The 18,679-nt window shown below is 62.7% G+C and overlaps 1 protein-coding gene across 1 annotated transcript; it reads left to right on the plus strand.

The window, feature by feature from the left end:
* The first annotated feature begins 90 nt into the window (after nt 1-90).
* C3 (complement C3) lies at nt 91-18,485 on the plus strand. The gene is made up of 40 exons (XM_042802849.1): nt 91-193; nt 1,908-2,100; nt 2,608-2,767; nt 3,526-3,596; nt 3,677-3,771; nt 3,853-3,935; nt 4,015-4,105; nt 4,496-4,598; nt 4,715-4,835; nt 5,095-5,210; nt 5,481-5,627; nt 6,659-6,871; nt 6,967-7,161; nt 7,557-7,715; nt 7,793-7,922; nt 8,149-8,220; nt 8,662-8,862; nt 9,585-9,696; nt 10,021-10,106; nt 10,477-10,616; nt 10,700-10,912; nt 11,217-11,283; nt 11,645-11,731; nt 11,820-12,023; nt 12,330-12,405; nt 12,483-12,642; nt 12,797-12,892; nt 13,036-13,186; nt 13,316-13,479; nt 14,012-14,170; nt 14,654-14,804; nt 14,936-14,987; nt 15,170-15,257; nt 15,685-15,774; nt 16,121-16,226; nt 16,521-16,610; nt 16,863-16,949; nt 17,306-17,389; nt 17,839-17,974; nt 18,227-18,485. The coding sequence occupies exons 1-40, from the start codon at nt 123-125 to the stop codon at nt 18,366-18,368; spliced, it is 4,962 nt and encodes a 1,653-aa protein (XP_042658783.1). The 5' UTR covers nt 91-122; the 3' UTR covers nt 18,369-18,485.
* The last annotated feature ends 194 nt before the right edge of the window (nt 18,486-18,679 follow it).

The following is an 18,679-nucleotide window of genomic DNA, read 5'->3' on the forward strand; positions in this document are numbered from 1 at the left end:
TCCCTGGCGGGGGGGGGGGGGACGCGGGCGGGGGGGGGCTGGTTACCCATTAACCGGTGGCGCCACCATAAAGGGACCCTCCGGCCCCCCCGGCCCCGGCCCCCCCCTCCGCCCCTCCAGCCATGGGGGCTCCGGTGCTGCCCCTCTTCCTCGCCCTCCTGCTGCTGCACGTCACCCCCACCCGTGCCCAACTGTGAGTCGTTGCGACCCCCCCCACCCCGCCCCCCCCATACATGGGACACCCCCCCCCCCCCCCAGGATCCCCTATGGGACCCCCCCCACCCATTGGACCCCTTTTTCTGGGACCCCCACCCATAGAAACCCCCCCTGCTCCCCCCGGGACTCCCCATACACCCACGGGACCCCATCCGACTCATGGGACCCCCCCTCTTCTGGGCCCCCCCCCCCCCCCCCCACCTTGGGATGCACCCTGGGATCCCTCATGCCCCCATGGGACACCCCCCCCCCCCCCAACCTCACTGGATCCCCTCTTCTGGGACACCCACCCACCCCACCCATGGGATCCCCACCCATAGGACACCCCCCCCCTTGGCTGGGACCCCCTCCCCAGTCAAGACCCCCCCTGCCCTAGATGGAACCCCCATGGTCAGCCCCCCCCCCTCATAATTGGGAACCCCAGAACCAAGACCCCTCTGTCTGGGACCCCCACCCCAACTGGGACCCCCCTGCCGGGACCCCCAACCTACCCGGGACCCCCCTGACCGGGACCCTCCCCCAGGGGTGGGTGCTGGAGGGAAATGGGGGGATTTGGGGTGCAATGGGGGATATTGGGGTGCAGTGGGGGGATTTGGGGTGCAATGGAGGATTTGGGTGCAGTGGGAGGATATCGGGGTGCAGTGGGGGGATTTGGGGTGCAATGGGGGATTTGGGGTTGCTTCAAGCTTATGGAGCAGACTGGGGGGGGTGTCTGGGGTGCTGTGGGGACAGACTGGGGGCAGTTCTGGGTGCTGTGGGGACAGGCTGGGGGCAGTTCTGGGTGCTGGGGGGTCCCCGGGGTGCTGGGGGGACAGGCTGGGGCCAGTTCTGGGTGCTGGGGGGACCGGCTGGGGGCAGTTCTGGGTGCTGGGGGGGTCCCTGGGGTGCTGTGGGGACAGGCTGGGGGCAGTTCTGGGTGCTGGGGGGACAGAGTGGGGGCAGTTCTGGGTGCTGGGGGGGTCCCTGGGGTGCTGTGGGGACAGGCTGGGGGCAGTTCTGGGTGCTGGGGGGGTCCCTGGGGTGCTGTGGGGACAGGCTGGGGGCAGTTCTGGGTGCTGGGGGGACCGGCTGGGGGCAGTTCTGGGTGCTGGGGGGGTCCCTGGGGTGCTGTGGGGACAGGCTGGGGGCAGTTCTGGGTGCTGGGGGGACAGAGTGGGGGCAGTTCTGGGTGCTGGGGAGTCCCCGGGGTGCTGTGGGGACAGGCTGGGGGCAGTTCTGGGTGCTGTGGAGACAGGCTGGGGGCAGTTCTGGGTGCTGGGGGGGTCCCTGGGGTGCTGGGGGGACAGGCTGGGGGCAGTTCTGGGTGCTGTGGGGACAGGCTGGGGGCAGTTCTGGGTGCTGGGGGCAGTTCTGGGTGCTGTGGGGACAGGCTGGGGGCAGTTCTGGGTGCTGGGGGGACAGAGTGGGGGCAGTTCTGGGTGCTGGGGGGGTCCCTGGGGTGCTGTGGGGACAGGCTGGGGGCAGTTCTGGGTGCTGGGGGGGTCCCCGGGGTGCTGGGGGGACAGGCTGGGGGCAGTTCTGGGTGCTGGGGGGACAGAGTGGGGGCAGTTCTGGGTGCTGGGGGGGGTCCCTGGGGTGCTGTGGGGACAGGCTGGGGGCAGTTCTGGGTGCAGTTCTGGGTGCTGGGGAGTCCCCGGGGTGCTGGGGGCCGGGGGGGGCGGTGCTGTGGCAGCTCCTCCCGCTGTCCCCAGGGTGACGATGGTGACCCCAGCGGTGCTGCGCCTGGAGGCGGCCGAGCGGGTGGTGCTGGAGGCGCCGGGGCTGGGCGCCCCCGCCGAGGCCACCCTCCTGGTGCAGGACTTTCCCCTCAAGCGCCAGGTGCTCTACCAGGTCCGGGTGCAGCTGAGCCCCGCCGACGGCATGCTGGCCACCGCCACCGTCAGGGTGCGTCCCCAGCCCCTCCACGCCACCTCCCTGCCGGTCGCTGACCCCCCCCGCCCCGGGAAGGGTGGCCCCTGAGGCTCAACCCTGTGCAAGATGGTGGAGAATCTCCAGGGGGGGGTTGGTGGGACCTGGGGGTGGGGGGCTGGTCGCCACAGGGTCTTTGGGGACGGTCGCGCTGAGGTCTCTGGGGACGGTCACCCCAGGTCCTTGGGGACAGTGACCCTGGGGTCCTTGGAGACCCGTCTAGGTGACGAGAGGGTGGTCACCTGTGGGGCCGTGGGAACGGCCACCTCTGGATCTGTGGGGGACGGTCGCCTCGGACTCCTTGGAGGTTGTCACCTCGTGACTAGCGGACTCGTGGGGCTTTGACGCTGGTCACCCCGGAGTCCTTGGGTGGGGACTGTCACCTGGCATCCTCAGCCCCATCCCCTGGGCGTGGGTGCCCTCTGGTGTCCCCTGCTTGGTCCCCGTGGGGCAGGTGCCACTTGGTGTCCCCTGTCACCACAGGTGTCGGCCAAGGCACTGCCGCAGACAGCGGAGAAGCAGTTTGTCTCAGTGACGGCACGGGTGGCCCAAGTGACCCTGGAGAAGGTCCTGCTGGTGTCACTCCAGAGCGGCCACATCTTCCTGCAGACCGACAAGCCCATCTACACCCCTGGCTCCACTGGTGGGTTTGTGGGGTGCTGGGTCTCACCAGGGCAGGTCGGGGTGCTGGCGCAACCTCGGGGTGTTGGGTCCCCTCCATGGCACCCTGGGGTCTTGGTGGCATCTTGGGGTGTTGGGTCCCCTCCATGGCACCCTGGGGTCTTGGTGGCATCTTGGGGTGGTGGGTCCCCTCCATGGCACCCTGGGGTCTTGGTGGCATCTTGGGGTGTTGGGTCCCCTCCATCGCACCCTGGGGTCTTGGTGGCATCTTGGGGTGTTGGGTCCCCTCCATGGCACCCTGGGGTCTTGGTGGCATCTTGGGGTGTTGGGTCCCCTCCATGGCACCCTGGGGTCTTGGTGGCATCTTGGGGTGTTGGGTCCCCTCCATGGCACCCTGGGGTCTTGGTGGCATTTCAGGGTGTTGGGTCCCCTCCATGGCACCCTGGGGTCTTGGTGGCATCTTGGGGTGTTGGGTCCCCTCCATCGCACCCTGGGGTCTTGGTGGCATTTCAGGGTGTTGGGTCCCCTCCATGGCACCCTGGGGTCTTGGTGGCATTTCAGGGTGTTGGGTCTCCTCCATGGCACCCTGGGGTCTTGGTGGCATCTTGGGGTGTTGGGCCCCCTCCACAGCACTTTGGGCTCCTGGTGTGGCCTTGGCGTTCTAGGGTCCAGTACCCATTTGGGGACTTCCCCATGATGTCCCCATTTTGGGGTCCAGCACCCGTTTCTGGATGTCACCGCACCATCCCTGCTCACCTTGTCCCCCGCGTCCCCTCACAGTGCTCTGCCGCTTATTCGCTCTGGACCATCTCATGGAGCCGGTGCCCAAGACGGTGATCGTGGAGATCAAGGTGGGCGCCTGCTGGGGACACAGGGACGTGGGGACACAGCCACCCGTGCCACTGTCCCCAACCACCGCGTCTCCCTTCAGACGCCCGATGATGTCATCATCAAGCAAATGCCCGTCTCCTCGCCGATGAAGACCGGCATCTTCTCCCTCAACCACAACCTGCCCAACGTCGTCAGGTGGGTGCCACCTCCCAGGGTGGCCCGGGGACATCCGTGGCCCCGGGCTTGTCCCCTCACCCTTCCTCCCCCCTTTTCCAGCCTGGGGACATGGACGATAATGGCCAAATTTGAAGACTCACCAGAACAGGTCTTCAAAACCCAATTCGAAGTCAAGGAGTATGGTAAGGTTGGGGTGGGGGTCCCCAAAATCCTAAGTCCCTTGTCCTGGATGTGTGGGTCCATTGGGTGTCCGCCCCACAGTGCTGCCAAGCTTTGAGGTGGTCCTGGAGCCGGAGGAGAAGTTCCTCTACATTGACCGGAAGGAGGATTTCCGAGTGTCCATCACAGCCAGGTGGGATGGGGACCCCAAAACTGCTCATTCTAGGGGGCCAGACCTCCATGGGCAATGGTGTGGGGGTGACACTCCTGCTCCGCTCCTGCACAAAGTCCCCAGGGATGAGGAGGTGGCACGGATGCGAGGTGGCGGGTTTGAGGGTGATGGGGAACGTGGGGAAATGGGATGACGGGGACAGGGGGTGAGGGGGACACAGAGTGATGGCAGTGGAGGTGGCAGGGCATGATGGGATGGCCGGGGGGACAGGGACAGGGTGGTGAGGACATGGGACAACGGGGTGACAGGGTTACGTGACAAGAGGATGTGGGGGCACGGGGAGGCAGTGATGTGGATGAGCTGGGGAGACGGGGACAGGGGTTGATGGGGGCGGTGGTGGCTTGTCCACAGGTACCTCTACGGGAAGCGCCTGCAGGGGACAGCCTTCGTCCTCTTCGGTGTCATGGTGGACGACGAGAAGAGGAGCATCCCCCAGTCCCTGCGGCGCGTCCAGGTGACCCTGTCCTTGTCCCTTGCCCCTGTTCCAGTCCCCTGCTGAGCTCTGTCCCTTGCTGAGCTCTGCCATCCCCTGTCCCCGCTGTCCCCTGCCCCACTAACTCCGTGCCGCAGGTGACCGACGGGGACGGGGAAGCCGTGTTGCCCATGGCCATGCTGCGCCAACGATTCGCCAACTACCAGGAGCTGGTGGGACATTCACTCTACGTCTCCGTCACCGTACTCACCGAGTCAGGTGTGCAGGGGGAGCACAGGGGACACGGGGGACAGCAGGGACATCTGGGGCCACGGGCCGTACACCTCTGTCACGTTCTTCAGCAAGCTGGGTAGATGGGGGACGTGGGGGGATGGGGACAGCAGTGACATGTAGGGATGGGGACAGCGAGGACGGGGACATCTGAGGCCACCCAAGGTCAGACCGGGCTGTCCCTGGGAGGGACCGGGAGCCCAGTCCTGGCGGCGGGGGACATGACCCTTCCCTGTGGCCACTGCAGGCAGTGACATGGTGGAGGCACAGCGCAGTGGCATCCGCATCGTGACGTCCCCGTACACCATCCACTTCACCCACACCCCCAAGTACTTCAAGCCGGGGATGCCCTTCGATCTGACGGTAACGGCATCTGGGGACAGCGGGGGGGACAGCGGTGGCATTGGCCCAGGACCCCCGTGGTACCAGGGTCCCCAGCATCGGGACAGGGACGGGGCAAGCCGAGCGGGGTTGTGGGCGGAGGAGACTCGGGGACCGGGGTCTGTCCCTGTGTCACACCACTGTGTCACCTGGAGAGGGCCTGGGGAGCACGGCCTGTCCCTGTGTCACCTGGATGGCACCAGGTGCCACGTCCCCATGTAAGGTCCTCCTGTCACACCCCGTCCCCTGCAGGTCTACGTCACTAACCCAGACGAGTCCCCGGCCCCGCGTGTCACCGTCAAGGCTGATGGCTTCCAGGGTCTCGTCTCCACCCAGCGTGATGGCACAGCCAAGCTGGTCCTCAACATGCCGGCCAACAAGGACACGGTCCCCATCACTGTGAGTGGGGCTAGGCACCACGGTGGCCTTGGGACTGGGGTCACCAGGGAGGCTGGGGACAGGGGTGGTGGAAGTGACCTGGGGGTTGGGGTTGCTGAGACAACCGAGGTGGCTGAGATGTCCAGGGTGGCCAAGGACCATGGCCAGCATTGATCGGAGAACCAGGATGGCCTAGACATCCATGGCGGCCAAAGGTCGGGGCCACCCTGATCACCACTGACCAAGGAGCAGGATGGGCAAGGTCAGGGAGACCAGCATGGCTGAGATAACTGTGGTGATCGAGATGTCCAGAGCGACCAAGGACCGGGACTGTCCTGGTCACCACTGACCAAGGAGCAGGATGGCTGGCGTCAGGGGGACCATGGCAGCCAACACAACGGGATTGACCAAGGCATCTAGGGGGACCAAGGACCAGGATGGCTGGTGTCAGGGAGACTGGCGGAGATGTCCATAGTGGCCAAGTTGTCCACGGTGGCCTGCAGCCAGGGTCAGCACGGTACACCAGTTACCAAAAACTGGGATGGCCAAGGGTCAGGGGGCAGGAGCGGCCAAGATGTTCAGGGTAGCCAAGGGTCAGGAAGGCCAATGTCAGGGGGACCAAGGCGGTCGAGCTGACCAGAGTGGCCAAGTGATCCAGGGTAGCAGAGATGATCGAGTTGACCAAGGAGATGATCACCATTGGCCAAGGAGATGATCACCATTGGCCAAGGAGATGATCACCATTGACCAAGGAGATGATCACCATTGGCCAAGGAGATGATCACCATTGGCCAAGGAGATGATCACCATTGGCCAAGGAGATGATCACCATTGGCCAAGGAGATGATCACCATTGACCAAGGAGATGATCACCATTGGCCAAGGAGATGATCACCATTGGCCAAGGAGATGACCAAGGACCAGAGCAGCAGGGGTCAGGGAGACCGGGACAGCCACGACCTCTACAGTGGGCAAGACCCTCCATGCTGAGCCCTGCCCAGGTCCACACCTCTCCCTGTTGACCAAGTGTCCCCGTGTCCCCGGTGCTGCAGGTGAGGACGGACCAGCCGGGGCTGCCACCCGACCGCCAGGCCTCGCGGCAGATGACTGCCGAAGCTTACCGCAGCCAAGGTGGTTCCGGCAACCTCCTCCACCTGGCCGTGGGGGCCACCGAGCTGCAGCCCGGTGACAACCTTGCCGTGAACTTCCACCTCAAGAGCAACAGCAATGCCGTCCGTGACTCCGTCCCGTACTTCACCTACCTGGTGAGGGCTCTTGGCCTCTGCCGACCAACCGCCCCCCATCCTGGGGACCTAGATGTCCAGGTGGCACCGACCCTGCCTTTCCTTGCCCGCCGCAGATCATGAGCAAGGGACGCATCATCCGTGTGGGGCGACAGCGGCACGAGGCCGGCCAGAGCCTGGTCACCATGTCGCTGCCGGTGACAGCCGAGCTCATCCCCTCCTTCCGCATCGTGGCCTACTACTACGTGATGCCTGGCGAGATTGTCGCTGACTCCATCTGGGTTGATGTCAAGGACACTTGCATGGGCACCGTGAGTGTGTCCCCACTGTCCCAGGGTTCGGGGGGGCCCTTAGGGACATTGGCTGGGCCTTGGATGTAGCTTGAGCAACCCTTGAGGTGAAAGGCTTGGGGGGCCCTTGGAAGGACCTAGGTGGTCCTTGAGGGGCTTGGGTGGCCCATGATGGGTATCGCTCAGGTGGTTTGGAGAGTCCATGAGGTGCTTGGGCATCTCACAGGGGGCCTTGGGTGGCCCGGGTGGCCCACTGATGGTCCAGATGTTCCACGGTGGGTGATACAGCCATCAGCTACCCCTGGAGGACTCCAGCACCCTGTGGGGTTGGGGTACCCCCATGGGCCAGCTCCTGGGGACGTGGTGAAGGTTTTTTTGGGGTATCCCGTGGACATGACCCCCCGTGTCGCTGGCAGCTGGTGGTGAAGGGAGCAACAGAGGCTGACAACCGGGTGCAGGAGCCAGGGACACCCATGCGGCTGCGCATCGAGGGTGACCACAACGCCCACGTGGGGTTGGTGGCCGTGGATAAGGGCGTCTTTGTCCTCAACAAGAACAAGCTCACCCAGTCCAAGGTGGGTGCCCAGATCCCCATCCCCGCTGTCCCCAGGTGGTGGCAGTGGCTGTCAAGGCTGTCCCCTGTTGGTCGCAGGTTTGGGACATGGTGGAGAAGAGTGACATTGGCTGCACGCCGGGCAGCGGGAGGGACAACGTGGGTGTCTTTGCTGGCGCTGGCCTCAGCCTGGTCACCAGCGTGAAGATCTCCACGCCGCAGCGATCAGGTAGGGGACAAGCTGGGGACTGGGACAACCTGGGGTGGCACCTTGGGGATGGGGTAGGTGACATCTTGGGGATGTGGCACTTCAAGGATGGGGGAGTGTGACACCTCAGGGATGGGGGATACGTCCCCTGAGCTTTGGGGTGTGACAACTGATGTCAAGGGAAGTGACGCCTGGGTTTGGGGCTGTGACAGTGGGGGGTCTTGACCTGTGTCCCCTCTGTCCCCAGAGGTCCAGTGTCCCCAGCCTGCAAAACGCAAGCGCCGCTCCCTGCAGCTCATCGAGTACAAAGGCACCAAGGGTAGGTGGCACTGGGAGTGTCCCATGTCCCCAAGAACCCTGGAATGTTCTGTGCCCGGGGGACCACCAGCTTGTCCCATCTTCCTGAAGATGCCAGAGTGTCCCAGGTCCTCGAGGGATACCAGAGCAGCCCATGTCCCAACCAATATCAGTGTCCCATGTCCCCGAGGGACATCAGAGTGTCCCATGTCCCTGGTGATACCACAGCATCCCACGTCCCAGTGAACACCAGTGTCCCACGTCCCCAAGGGACACCAGAGTGTCCCACGTCCCTGGTGATACCACAGCATCCCATATCCCAAAGGACACCAGAGTGTCCCACGTCCCTGGTGATACCACAGCATCCCATATCCCGAAGGACACCAGAGTGTCCCACATCCCTGATGGCCCCAGTCCAGGGCCTTTGGGACTGGGTGCCAGCTGGGTGCCTCGGTGCTGGCAGCGGCTGAGTACACGGACAAGGTGCTGCGCAAGTGTTGCGAGGACGGCATGAAGGAGAACCCCATGGGCCACAGCTGCGAGCATCGGACCAACTACATCCAGGATGGAGAAGCCTGCATCCGGGCCTTCCTCGACTGCTGCAACTACATCAAGGGCATCCGTGACCAGAAGCAGCGCGAGCTCCACCTTGAGCTGGCTCGAAGCAAGTGCTGGGCCATGGGGGGGCCGGGGGGGGGTCGGTGGTTGGGTGAGGCTTGGGCAAGTGATGCTTGGGGGAAGGTCGGGTGAACCTCAGGTGTTCTTTGCACTGTTCTTGGGGGATGCTTGGGGGAAGGTCGGGTGAACCTCAGGTGTTCTTTGCACTGTCCTTGGGGGATGCTTGGGGGAAGGTCGGGTGAACCTCAGGTGTTCTTTGCACTGTCCTTGGGGGATGCTTGGGGGAAGGTCAGGTGAACCTCAGGTGTTCTTTGCACTGTCCTTGGGGGATGCTTGGGGGGAGGTCGGGTGAACCTCAGGCTTTCCTTACGCTCTTCTTGGGTGATGTTTGGGTGACGGCCAGGTGAACCTTGAGTATTCCTTGCACTCTTCTTGGGCGATGCTTAGGTGAAGGCCGGGTGAACCTCAGGCTTTCCTTCTGCTCTTCTTGGGGGATGCTTGGGGGGAGGTCGGGTGAACCTCAGGTGTTCTTTGCACTGTCCTTGGGCAATGCCTGGGGGAAGGCCAGGTGAGCCTCAGGCATTCCTCGTGCTATCCTTGGGCAATACTTGGATGAATTTTGGACGATGCTTGGATGAAAGTTGTGTGATGCCTAGATGGTGCTTGGGAAAAACAAGGGTGGTGTGTGGATGATGCTGGGGTTATAGTGGCTCTGCCCAGGGGTTCGGCTCCTGAGGCCACGGACGAGAGGGATGCTGCCACCCCCAGGCGAGGCGGACGATGTTTTCCTGGCTGAAGAGGACATCACCTCACGGAGCCTCTTCCCGGAGAGCTGGCTGTGGCAGGTGGAGCCGCTGATAGAGAAGCCCAATGAGCTGGGGTGAGCCCTGTGCCCTTGTCCCATCACCCCTCCAGCTCATGGCTCGGCTTGGGGGTAATCTCCTCCTCCCTGTCCAGTTCTGGACACTGCCTTGCCCAGTCTGGAGTCCAGCTATGATCCCCCCCCAAATCCAGACCTTTGACCCTCTGGCGCTGCCTTGGAACCAGCTACGACACCCTGGGCCAGCTCAGGGGCATCTACAACCCCCTGGTCCAGCTTGGGGACCAGCTATGACCCCCCTACTCCAGTTTGGTGGCTGGTTACAGCTCCCTAGCCTGGCTTGGGGCCGGTTATGACCCCCTTGGTTGTTCCCATCCTCTGCAGAATCTCCACGAAGACTCTGCCTGTGTACCTGAAGGACTCCATCACCACGTGGGAGGTCCTGGCCATCAGCCTCTCACCGACCAAGGGTACATGACGGAGTAGGAGGGTGTCCCTGGGGATCAAAGGAGTCCCCCAAATCTTGAGGGTGGTCCCTGGGACTTGAAGGGCCCACTAAAGCCTGGTGGGTTTCCCTGGGGTTTGAGGGATCTCCAAAATCTTAGAGGAGCTCAGCCCACTGGAGAGGTGCCCCAAACTTTGGGGCGATCCCCCAAAGCTTGGTGGCAGTCCTTGGGACTTGAGGGATCTCCTAAGCCTTGGGACGACTCTATGGGACTTGAGGGATCCCCTAAACCTTGGGAGGACTCCATGGGACTTGAAGGATCTTAGAAAGCCTTGTGGATGGCCCTGGGACATGAGGGGGCCTGAACCTCATGTCCCTGGGGGGCCACCCCACAGGGCTGTGTGTGGCTGACCCCTATGAGATCACGGTGATGAAGGACTTCTTCATCGACCTGCGCCTGCCCTACTCCGTGGTGAGGAACGAGCAGGTGGAGATCCGTGCCATCCTCTACAACTACTGGACACACGATATCACGGTCGGCAGGGGACCTGTGCCCGGGCGTCTGTGGGGGGTCTGTGCCCACCTGAACCCCGTGGCCAACGTTTCTGTGCCCCACAGGTGCGCGTAGAGCTGATGTACAACCCAGCGCTGTGCAGCGCCTCCACCTCCAAGGCGCGCTACCAGCAGATCATCAAGCTGAAACCTCAGTCGTCGTGGGCCGTGCCCTTTGTCATTGTGCCCTTGCAGCTGGGGCTCCATGACGTTGAGGTGAAGGCAGCCGTCCGGGACAAGTATGTGGCTGACGGTGTCAAGAAGAAGCTCAAAGTTGTGGTGAGTGGCCACTGCTTCTCATGGCATCTCCACCACACGGTGCCACCTCCACCCCTGAGATGTCCCCAGCATGGTAGCCCCATGATATCCCTGTTTCCACTTTCATCCTGGCATTGGTACCCAGGGATGAAGGATCCTCCCCCCAACATGCTCAAGTGTGGTCTTCTGTGGCTCTCTCTGTTTGTCCCATGACCCGGGGGTGCTGGTTTACACAGGGACACCTCTCCTGGACAACCCAGAGAGGCTGGGAAGGGGGCACCCCAAACCAGCCCCAACCTTTAACATTGGACTCTCACCTCTGCAGCCCGAAGGGGTGAGGTTGGAGAAGACGGTGAAGATAGTTGAGCTGGACCCGAAGACAAAGGGAATCAGTGAGTGGCCCTGGCTGGTCTTGGGAATGTCTCAGCCCCGCAGGGATGTCCCTCTGAGGGAAGGATCTGGGGCATCTCAAGGGACAGTCCCACTGTGGGTCTGGGATATTTTTGGGGGATGAAGGATGTTCCACCAAGGGTAAGACTGGGGCATCCTGGGGAATAAGGGACATCCCACTGCGGAGCTGGGGCATCTCAAGGGAGAACAGACACCCTGGTGTGGCTCTGGAACATCTTGAGGGACAAGGGATATCCTGCTGCAGATGTGGGGCAGGGCTGGGTCACCTCAGGGTCGAGGGAGGGGGGGGGACATGAAGGATTTGGGGTCACCCATCTCCATCCTGGTCTTCCTGCCCTGTAGATGGTGTACAGGAGGAGAAGGTGAGGGCAGCGAACCTCTCTGACATTGTCCCCAACACTGAATCGGACACCAGAGTCAGCATCCAAGGTGAGAGCAAAGGAAGGGACACACGTGGGGGTGATCTGCGAGGGAGCGGGACACGCCTGGTTTGACATCTCCCCTTCTTCTGGTCCAGGCAACCCTGTGTCCATCATGGTGGAGAAAGCCATCGATGGGGACAAGCTGAAGCACCTCATCGTGACGCCGTCGGGCTGCGGGGAGCAGAACATGATCGGGATGACACCCACTGTCATTGCCACCCACTACTTGGACAGCACGTTGCAGTGGGAGATTTTTGGTGTTGACCGCCGCACTGAGGCCATCAACTTGATTAAAAAGGGTAAGAGCATCCCCCAGAGGATGGGAGCAACCCCTCGTTTCCTCCCTTCGGGCACAAAATGTCACCATCACCCAAGGTGCTGAAGAAACCTGCACCTTTGACGAAGACATGGGTTGGGTGCTACCAGTTTGGGGATTTCTAGAGCTACTGGTTTGCACTGGAATGTGCTCTGGAGTGGGTTGGTGGCCTGAAGCTACCTCAGCTTGGTTGGGTGCTTCTTGAGTTGGCTGATGGCTGGCGGGAACTGCTGGTCTGGAGCCACCCCTGGGTGCCCTTTGTGTGGGCCAACCACCATCTCCTCACCAGGTTACACCCAACAACTTGCTTTCCGGAAACCTGACAGCTCCTACGCCGCCTTCAAGGACCGTCCGTCGAGCACCTGGTGAGGGTCGTGTTGCCACCACCACGCGGGTCCGTGTGACAGGGCTGGACAGGATGCCAAGGTTCTCCTGTCCCCAGGTTGACAGCCTACGTGACCAAAGTCTTTGCCATGGCCATCAAGCTGGTCGACATTGAGCCCGAGGTGGTTTGTGGTGCCGTGAAATGGCTCATCCTGGAGAAGCAGAAGCCGGACGGGATTTTCCAAGAAGATGCTCCTGTCATCCATAAGGAGATGGTGGTATGGGGGGATCCAAACCCCGTCCCTGCCGGTGGCCAAAGCTCTGTTGACTCTTGGAATGGGCTGTGGGGAAAGGACCGAGTGTTGGGTGGACAGAGTTTGCTGTGAAAACCCTAATCCTCAGGGTTTTTTTTCCCTCCTTTTTGTCACGCAGGGAGGCTACCACGGTGCCGAGCCCGAGGTGTCGCTGACAGCCTTTGTCCTCATCGCGCTGCAGGAGGCCCGGGAGGTCTGCAAGAACCACGTCAATGTGAGTGTCCCAGTCCTCAACGCCGCAGGAGGAGATGGGGGACAGCTGGCACCTGTCACGTGGAAGGACAGTGCTTCAAGAGGAGGTGCCCGACCCTTAGAGCAGCCACCTGAGGATCCAAACTTACCATCTTTTCTGCCCAGAACTTGGACTGGAGCATCTCCAACGCTGCTGAATACCTTGCCCGGAGGTACCAGTCACTGCTCCGACCCTACACAGTGGCCCTGACCTCCTACGCCTTGGCCCTGACGGGGAAGCTCAAAAGCGAGAAAGTTCTCATGAAGTTTTCCAAAGGTGACGTCTCATCAGAGGGGACAAAACTAATGGGGGGGCGGGGGGGGGGGGAGGAATAAGGTCATTATGGGTCACCTGGTGGGGCAGAAATCATCCCTAGAGGGTGCTGAGGGACCAGTGTCACCCCAGAGGGCAAACGCTGGGAGGAACGCAACGCCCACACCTACAACATCGAGGGGACATCCTACGCGTTGCTGGCCTTGCTGCAAATGGAGAAGCCGGAGCTGACGGGGCCAGTGGCCCGCTGGCTTGCCCAGCAGAACTACTTCGGTGGTGGCTACGGATCCACTCAGGTGGGCTACGGATCCCCCGGGCACTCACGGGTGCTATCCTGGCATCTCCTGCCATGGGGAAGGGGTTGAGGGCTTTGTTGGGGGTTTAGGGGTCACCTTGTGGCCCTGGGGACTCCAGGGACATGGCATGGCTCTTGGGGGGCACCTCTGATCCCATGGGACCCCAAAGGCGTTGGGGGACCCCTCAGGGCTCGAGGGTCACCTCGGGGCCCTTGGGACCCCCCTGGGACATGTCATGTCCTTGGGGAACACCCCTGGTCCCATGGGATCTCAAAAGCTTTGGAAAAGCCAAAATGCCTGTCCACGGGGGGCACCCTAATCCCTGGGGTCACCTCCAGACCCTGGGGACCCTCGGGGACATGTCCTGTCCCTGAGGGACACCTCTGCTCCATAAGACACCCAAGAGTGTGTTCCAGGTGGTGTCAGGTGGCCCCAGGACTTGGGGTCACTCCGGGCTCGGGGCCACCCAGCGGGCTTTGGGGATGTTCCAGATGGTGTCCTCCAAGCCTTGGTGACACGGGTGTCCCTGCAGGCCACCATTCTGGTGTTCCAAGCGTTGGCCCAGTACCAGGTGGCATCTCCGCGGCAGCTGGAGCTCAACCTCGACGTGTCGGTGCTGCTGCCGCGCCGGGCCAGTGCCATCACCTACCGCATCGAGAACCGCAACGCCCTGGTGGCACGCTCCGCTGAGGTACCAGCGCCCTTGTCACCGCTGTCACTGTCACCGTTGGGGCCACGGGGACGCGGCACCACTCGCCCTGCTCTTGCTTGTCCATGGGATGTCCCTGTCCCCTCCGTGTCTCTTCATGTCCCAGGACAATCTTGTCCCCTCGCTGCGGCCTCGGGTGTCCCTGTCCCTCTGTGTCCTTCCAAGGCTTGGGATGTCCCTGCTGTGTCCCTCCACCTCCCAGGCTCATCTTGTCCCCTCCCTTCCTGTGACCCGGAATGTCCTTGTCACCTTCATGTCCCTCCATGGATTTCCTTCTCCTCTCCATGTCTTTCATTGTCCCTGTACCCTTTGTGTCTGTTGTCCCCAATGTGTCCTGGGATGTCCCTGTCCCTCCCACATCCCCTCCATGTTCCCGCATGACTCCATGGCCCAGGATGCCCCATTCCTTCCATGTCCCTCCCAGGGGATGTCCCTGTCCCTCCCCAATGTCCCCTCTCCCCACAGACTAAGTTCAACGAGGACTTCACGGTGAAAGCTGAGGGCATGGGCAAGGGGACGATGACAGTGGTGACCATCTACAACGCCAAGGTCCCGGAAAAGGACAACAAGTGTGACAGTTTCGACCTGCAGGTGCAGGTGGAGGACGTGAAGGCAGGTGAGTCCCTCACATGTCCCCCACCATGTCCTCACTATGTCCCCCATGTCCTCTGTGTTCCCTTCATGGCACTCCGTGTCCCCTTCGGTGTCCCCCCGTGTCTCCTTATTGTCCCCATGTACCCCCCACAGGCAAGGAACAGGACGGCGTCTTCCGCTCCGTCAAGATCACCATCTGCACCAGGTAGGACAGGCTGGGGACACGGGGGACATCGGGGACATCAGGGAAAAGGATGGGGATGTTGGGGACAGAGAGCCCCACCTCATCCCATAGGGATTATTGGGAACAGGGACATCGGGGATAGGGATGCTGGGGACAGGAGGGCAGTTGGGGACAGGCAGATGGCCTCAGCCCTGTCCCCACAGGTACCTGGACAACGTGGATGCCACCATGTCCATCCTCGACGTCTCCATGCTCACGGGCTTCTCGCCCGACCTCCAGGACCTGAAGAGGGTGAGTGCAGGGACATGAGGACACCCGGAGGGACCCAGGGGTGACCCAGGACCCCGCATCTTTGTGCCATCATGTCCCACCATGTCCCCGTATCTCCCTAACTGCCACGTGTGTCCCCTATGTCCTTGTGTCCCCACATCCCCATATGTTCCTGTGTGTCACCGTGTCCCCATATTATTCCCCCGTGCCACTGCATCGCTGTGTCCCCGTCTTTCCCTCCACGGCCATGTGCCCCCTCGTGTCACCGTCCCCGCGTCGCCATGTCCCCCCTGTGTCCTCACATCTCTGCAAGTCCCCAGCATCCTCCCATGGCCACGTGTCCCATGTGGCCAGCATCACCGTGTCCCTGCATGCCTGCACATCCCTGTGTCCTGATGTCCCCGCGTGTCCCCGCGTGTCCTGCATGTCACTGTGTCCCTGTCCCCAGCTCACGGAGGGGGTGGACAGGTACATCTCCAAGTTTGAGATCGACCAAGCACAGTCAGACCGCAGCAACCTCGTCATCTACCTCGACAAGGTGGGGACACAGGGAATGTGGGGGGCACGAGGGACATGGGGACAAGATGGGACAGGGATGGGGACAAGATGGGACTAGGTGGGGACAGGGACAAGGATGGGCATGGGATGGAGTTGGGGACACAGGCGGGGGCGGGAATGAGGGTGAAGGTGGGGACGTGGGTGGGGACAGGAAGGGGGTCTTGGGAGCGGGGACAAGGACAGGGATGGGTCCAGGTCATGGATAGGGACAGCATGGGGACACGGCTGGGGCCAGGGCCAGGCTGGGTTGGGGCGCTGGCTCCCAGCCTGGCTGACTGCCGTCCCCGTGTCCCCGTGTCCCCGTGTCCCCGTGTCCCCGTCCCCAGATCTCGCACAAGGCCGAGGAGTGTTTCTCCTTCAAGGCCCACCAGCGGTTCCAGGTGGGCCTGATCCAGCCCGCCTCCGTCACCGTCTACAGCTACTACAAGATTGGTGCGCCCCACGTCCCCTGGTGTCACCCGCAGGTCCCCTCTGGCCCCACACTCTCCTCTGTGCCCCCTACTTCCACAAAGTCCCCTCTGTGTCCCCACTACGTGTCCCCTCCTGGCCCTTTGCCCCACCACGTCCCTGCTGCTCCCCCTAAGCCTGTGTCCCCCTGTCCCCCCACGTCCCCGTTTGACCCTCTCCCTCCACATGTCACCACTCTGTCCCCATGCCTCCCACTGCTCCCTTCCCCTTGTGTCCCCTCCCACCTCGTGTCCCCTCAATGTCCTCGTGTCCCCGCAGATGACCGCTGCACCCGTTTCTACCACCCGGACAAGAGCGGCGGGAAACTGAGCAAGATCTGCTACGGGGACGTGTGCCGCTGTGCCGAAGGTGACATGGGGACACGGGGACAACAGGCTGGGTCAACGCCCCACGGTGGGACACGTCATGGCCATGAGGGGACACGTCATTGCTCTGCTGGGACGTGTCATGGCAGTGATGGGGCACGTCATTGACAAGATGGGATGTGCCATGACTGTGGCGGACTCGTGTCCCTGCTGTGGTGGGACGTGTCCCTGCCACGATGGCAGATGTCCCTACCACAGTAGACCTTGTCATGGCCGTGTCCCCATGTCCCCGCAGAAAACTGCTTCATGCGGCACAAGCACGACGTCCCGATCACCGTTGACCAACGTATTGAACGTGCCTGCGAGCCGGGAGTTGACTATGGTGGGACGTGGGGGACGTGGGGGACGTGGGGGACGTGGGAGGATAATGGGGGCCATGGGGCCGTGGGGGACGTGGGAGGATAATGGGGGCCATGGGGCCGTGGGGGGAGTTGAGGCACATCGAGGGGACATGATACGGCTGAAGACATGAAAGGCCATGGAAGAACAGGAGCGGCACGGATGGAGTGTCGGGAGGGGACAGAGGGACGTGGAGGGACAAGAAGGACAGACGGGGATGGAGAGGGACCTGGGGAGGCAAGCGGGGGACGGAGACCCCCCCCGCATTCTGAGGGGCCACCCTGGAGTGGGGGGTGCTGTCCAGGGGTGGGGGTGACACTGTGGCGTCCCCTTCCCCAGTGTACAAGGTGAAGCTGGTGGCGATGGAGCAGTCGCTGTCCCATGACAACTACATCATGACCATCCTCTCCGTCATCAAGATGGGTACGAGCACCCCCGGGGTGGGGGACAAAGCCACCCTGAGGGACATGGTGGGGGTCACCGAGGGCTGGGGACAGCCAGGGGCGGGGACACCCCGGTGGGTTGGTGTCTCTAGAATGGCTTTGGGGGCCCTCAGGGGGGGTTGTGTCACCCGGCAGTGCTGGGGACACCCGTTGGGAAGGGACACCCCGCTGGGTTGGTGTCACTCAAGGGTGCTGGGGACACCCCGGGGGCCTGGTGTCACCCAGCTGGGGTGGCGACCCCCAAGGGTGCTGGGGAAAGCTGGAGGGAACTGGTATCACCCATGGCTGATGACAGCAGTGGTGCCGTGCCACCAAGGATGCCGGTGGCTCCCTGGGGGCCGAGTCCCCTCTGTGGGGCGTGGCAAAGCGGGTGTCCCTCTTGAGTTGGGGTGGAGGTGACGTGTCACCTCTGTGTCCCCACCGGGCCAGGCACCGACGAGGACCCAGCAGGAAGCAACCGGACCTTCGTGAGCCACCAGCAGTGCCGGGATGCTCTGAAGCTCCAGCTCGGCCAGGACTACCTGCTCTGGGGGTTGGCCACCGACCTGTGGGTCACCGGCAGCCGGTAGGGACAGGGGGACACAAAGGGGGGCCACGTGTGGGGACGCGTCTGGGGCTGAGGAACACGAGACATGGGACACGGGGACATGGGGACACAGAGACCTGAGTCCGCGGGCGCATCCCTCCCCCCCAACACTGAGACTCTCCAGTGTCTCCTTTAGGGTTGTGCACCCCTATTGTCCATCCCCGTGTCCCCCCCCTGCGGGCTGCCACCCGCTTCTGACCCGTGTCCCCTCTGTCCCCTCGCTGTCTCCAGCTTCTCCTACCTCATCGGCAAGGACACGTGGCTGGAGAAATGGCCCTCGGAGGTGGCATGTCAGGAGCCCAACCTTCAAGCGCTCTGCCAGGACTTCATTGAGTTCGCCGAGGCCATGACCATGTTTGGGTGTCCGAGCTGAGCGTGTGCCCCCCACCCATGGGTGCCCCCCGCCCTGCTGTCCCCTGTTGCCCCCCCCCTTTTTTTTTGTGGTTTTGTTTTGGGGTTTTTTTGGGGGTTAAAAAAGTCCTTTCTCACAGTCTGGCTCTGGATCGGCGTGGTGGGGGCGTCAGGGGGATGTGGGGACACTGTAGGGGACAATGGGGCATGGGGACACCATGCAGGACAGCAGGGTGGTAAGGCCCTCGTAGTTGTCATGGGGACCTTGTAGGGGACAAGGGGATGGTGGAGACCCCATAGGGGATGATGAGGTCCCCATAGGGGATGATGAGG

Source organism: Tyto alba, unplaced genomic scaffold, assembly GCF_018691265.1.
Source record: "Tyto alba isolate M040663 unplaced genomic scaffold, T.alba_DEE_v4.0 Super-Scaffold_4, whole genome shotgun sequence".
In the NCBI taxonomy this organism is placed as follows: domain Eukaryota; kingdom Metazoa; phylum Chordata; class Aves; order Strigiformes; family Tytonidae; genus Tyto; species Tyto alba.

Coding starts and splice junctions, on each gene's coding strand:
- C3 (XM_042802849.1), top strand. CDS start 123: ATGGGGGCTCCGGTGCTGCCCCTCTTCCTCGCCCTCCTGCTGCTGCAC. Junction 3,597..3,676: donor CGGTGATCGTGGAGATCAAG/GTGGGCGCCTGC, acceptor GTCTCCCTTCAG/ACGCCCGATGATGTCATCAT. Junction 17,975..18,226: donor CTGTGGGTCACCGGCAGCCG/GTAGGGACAGGG, acceptor CGCTGTCTCCAG/CTTCTCCTACCTCATCGGCA.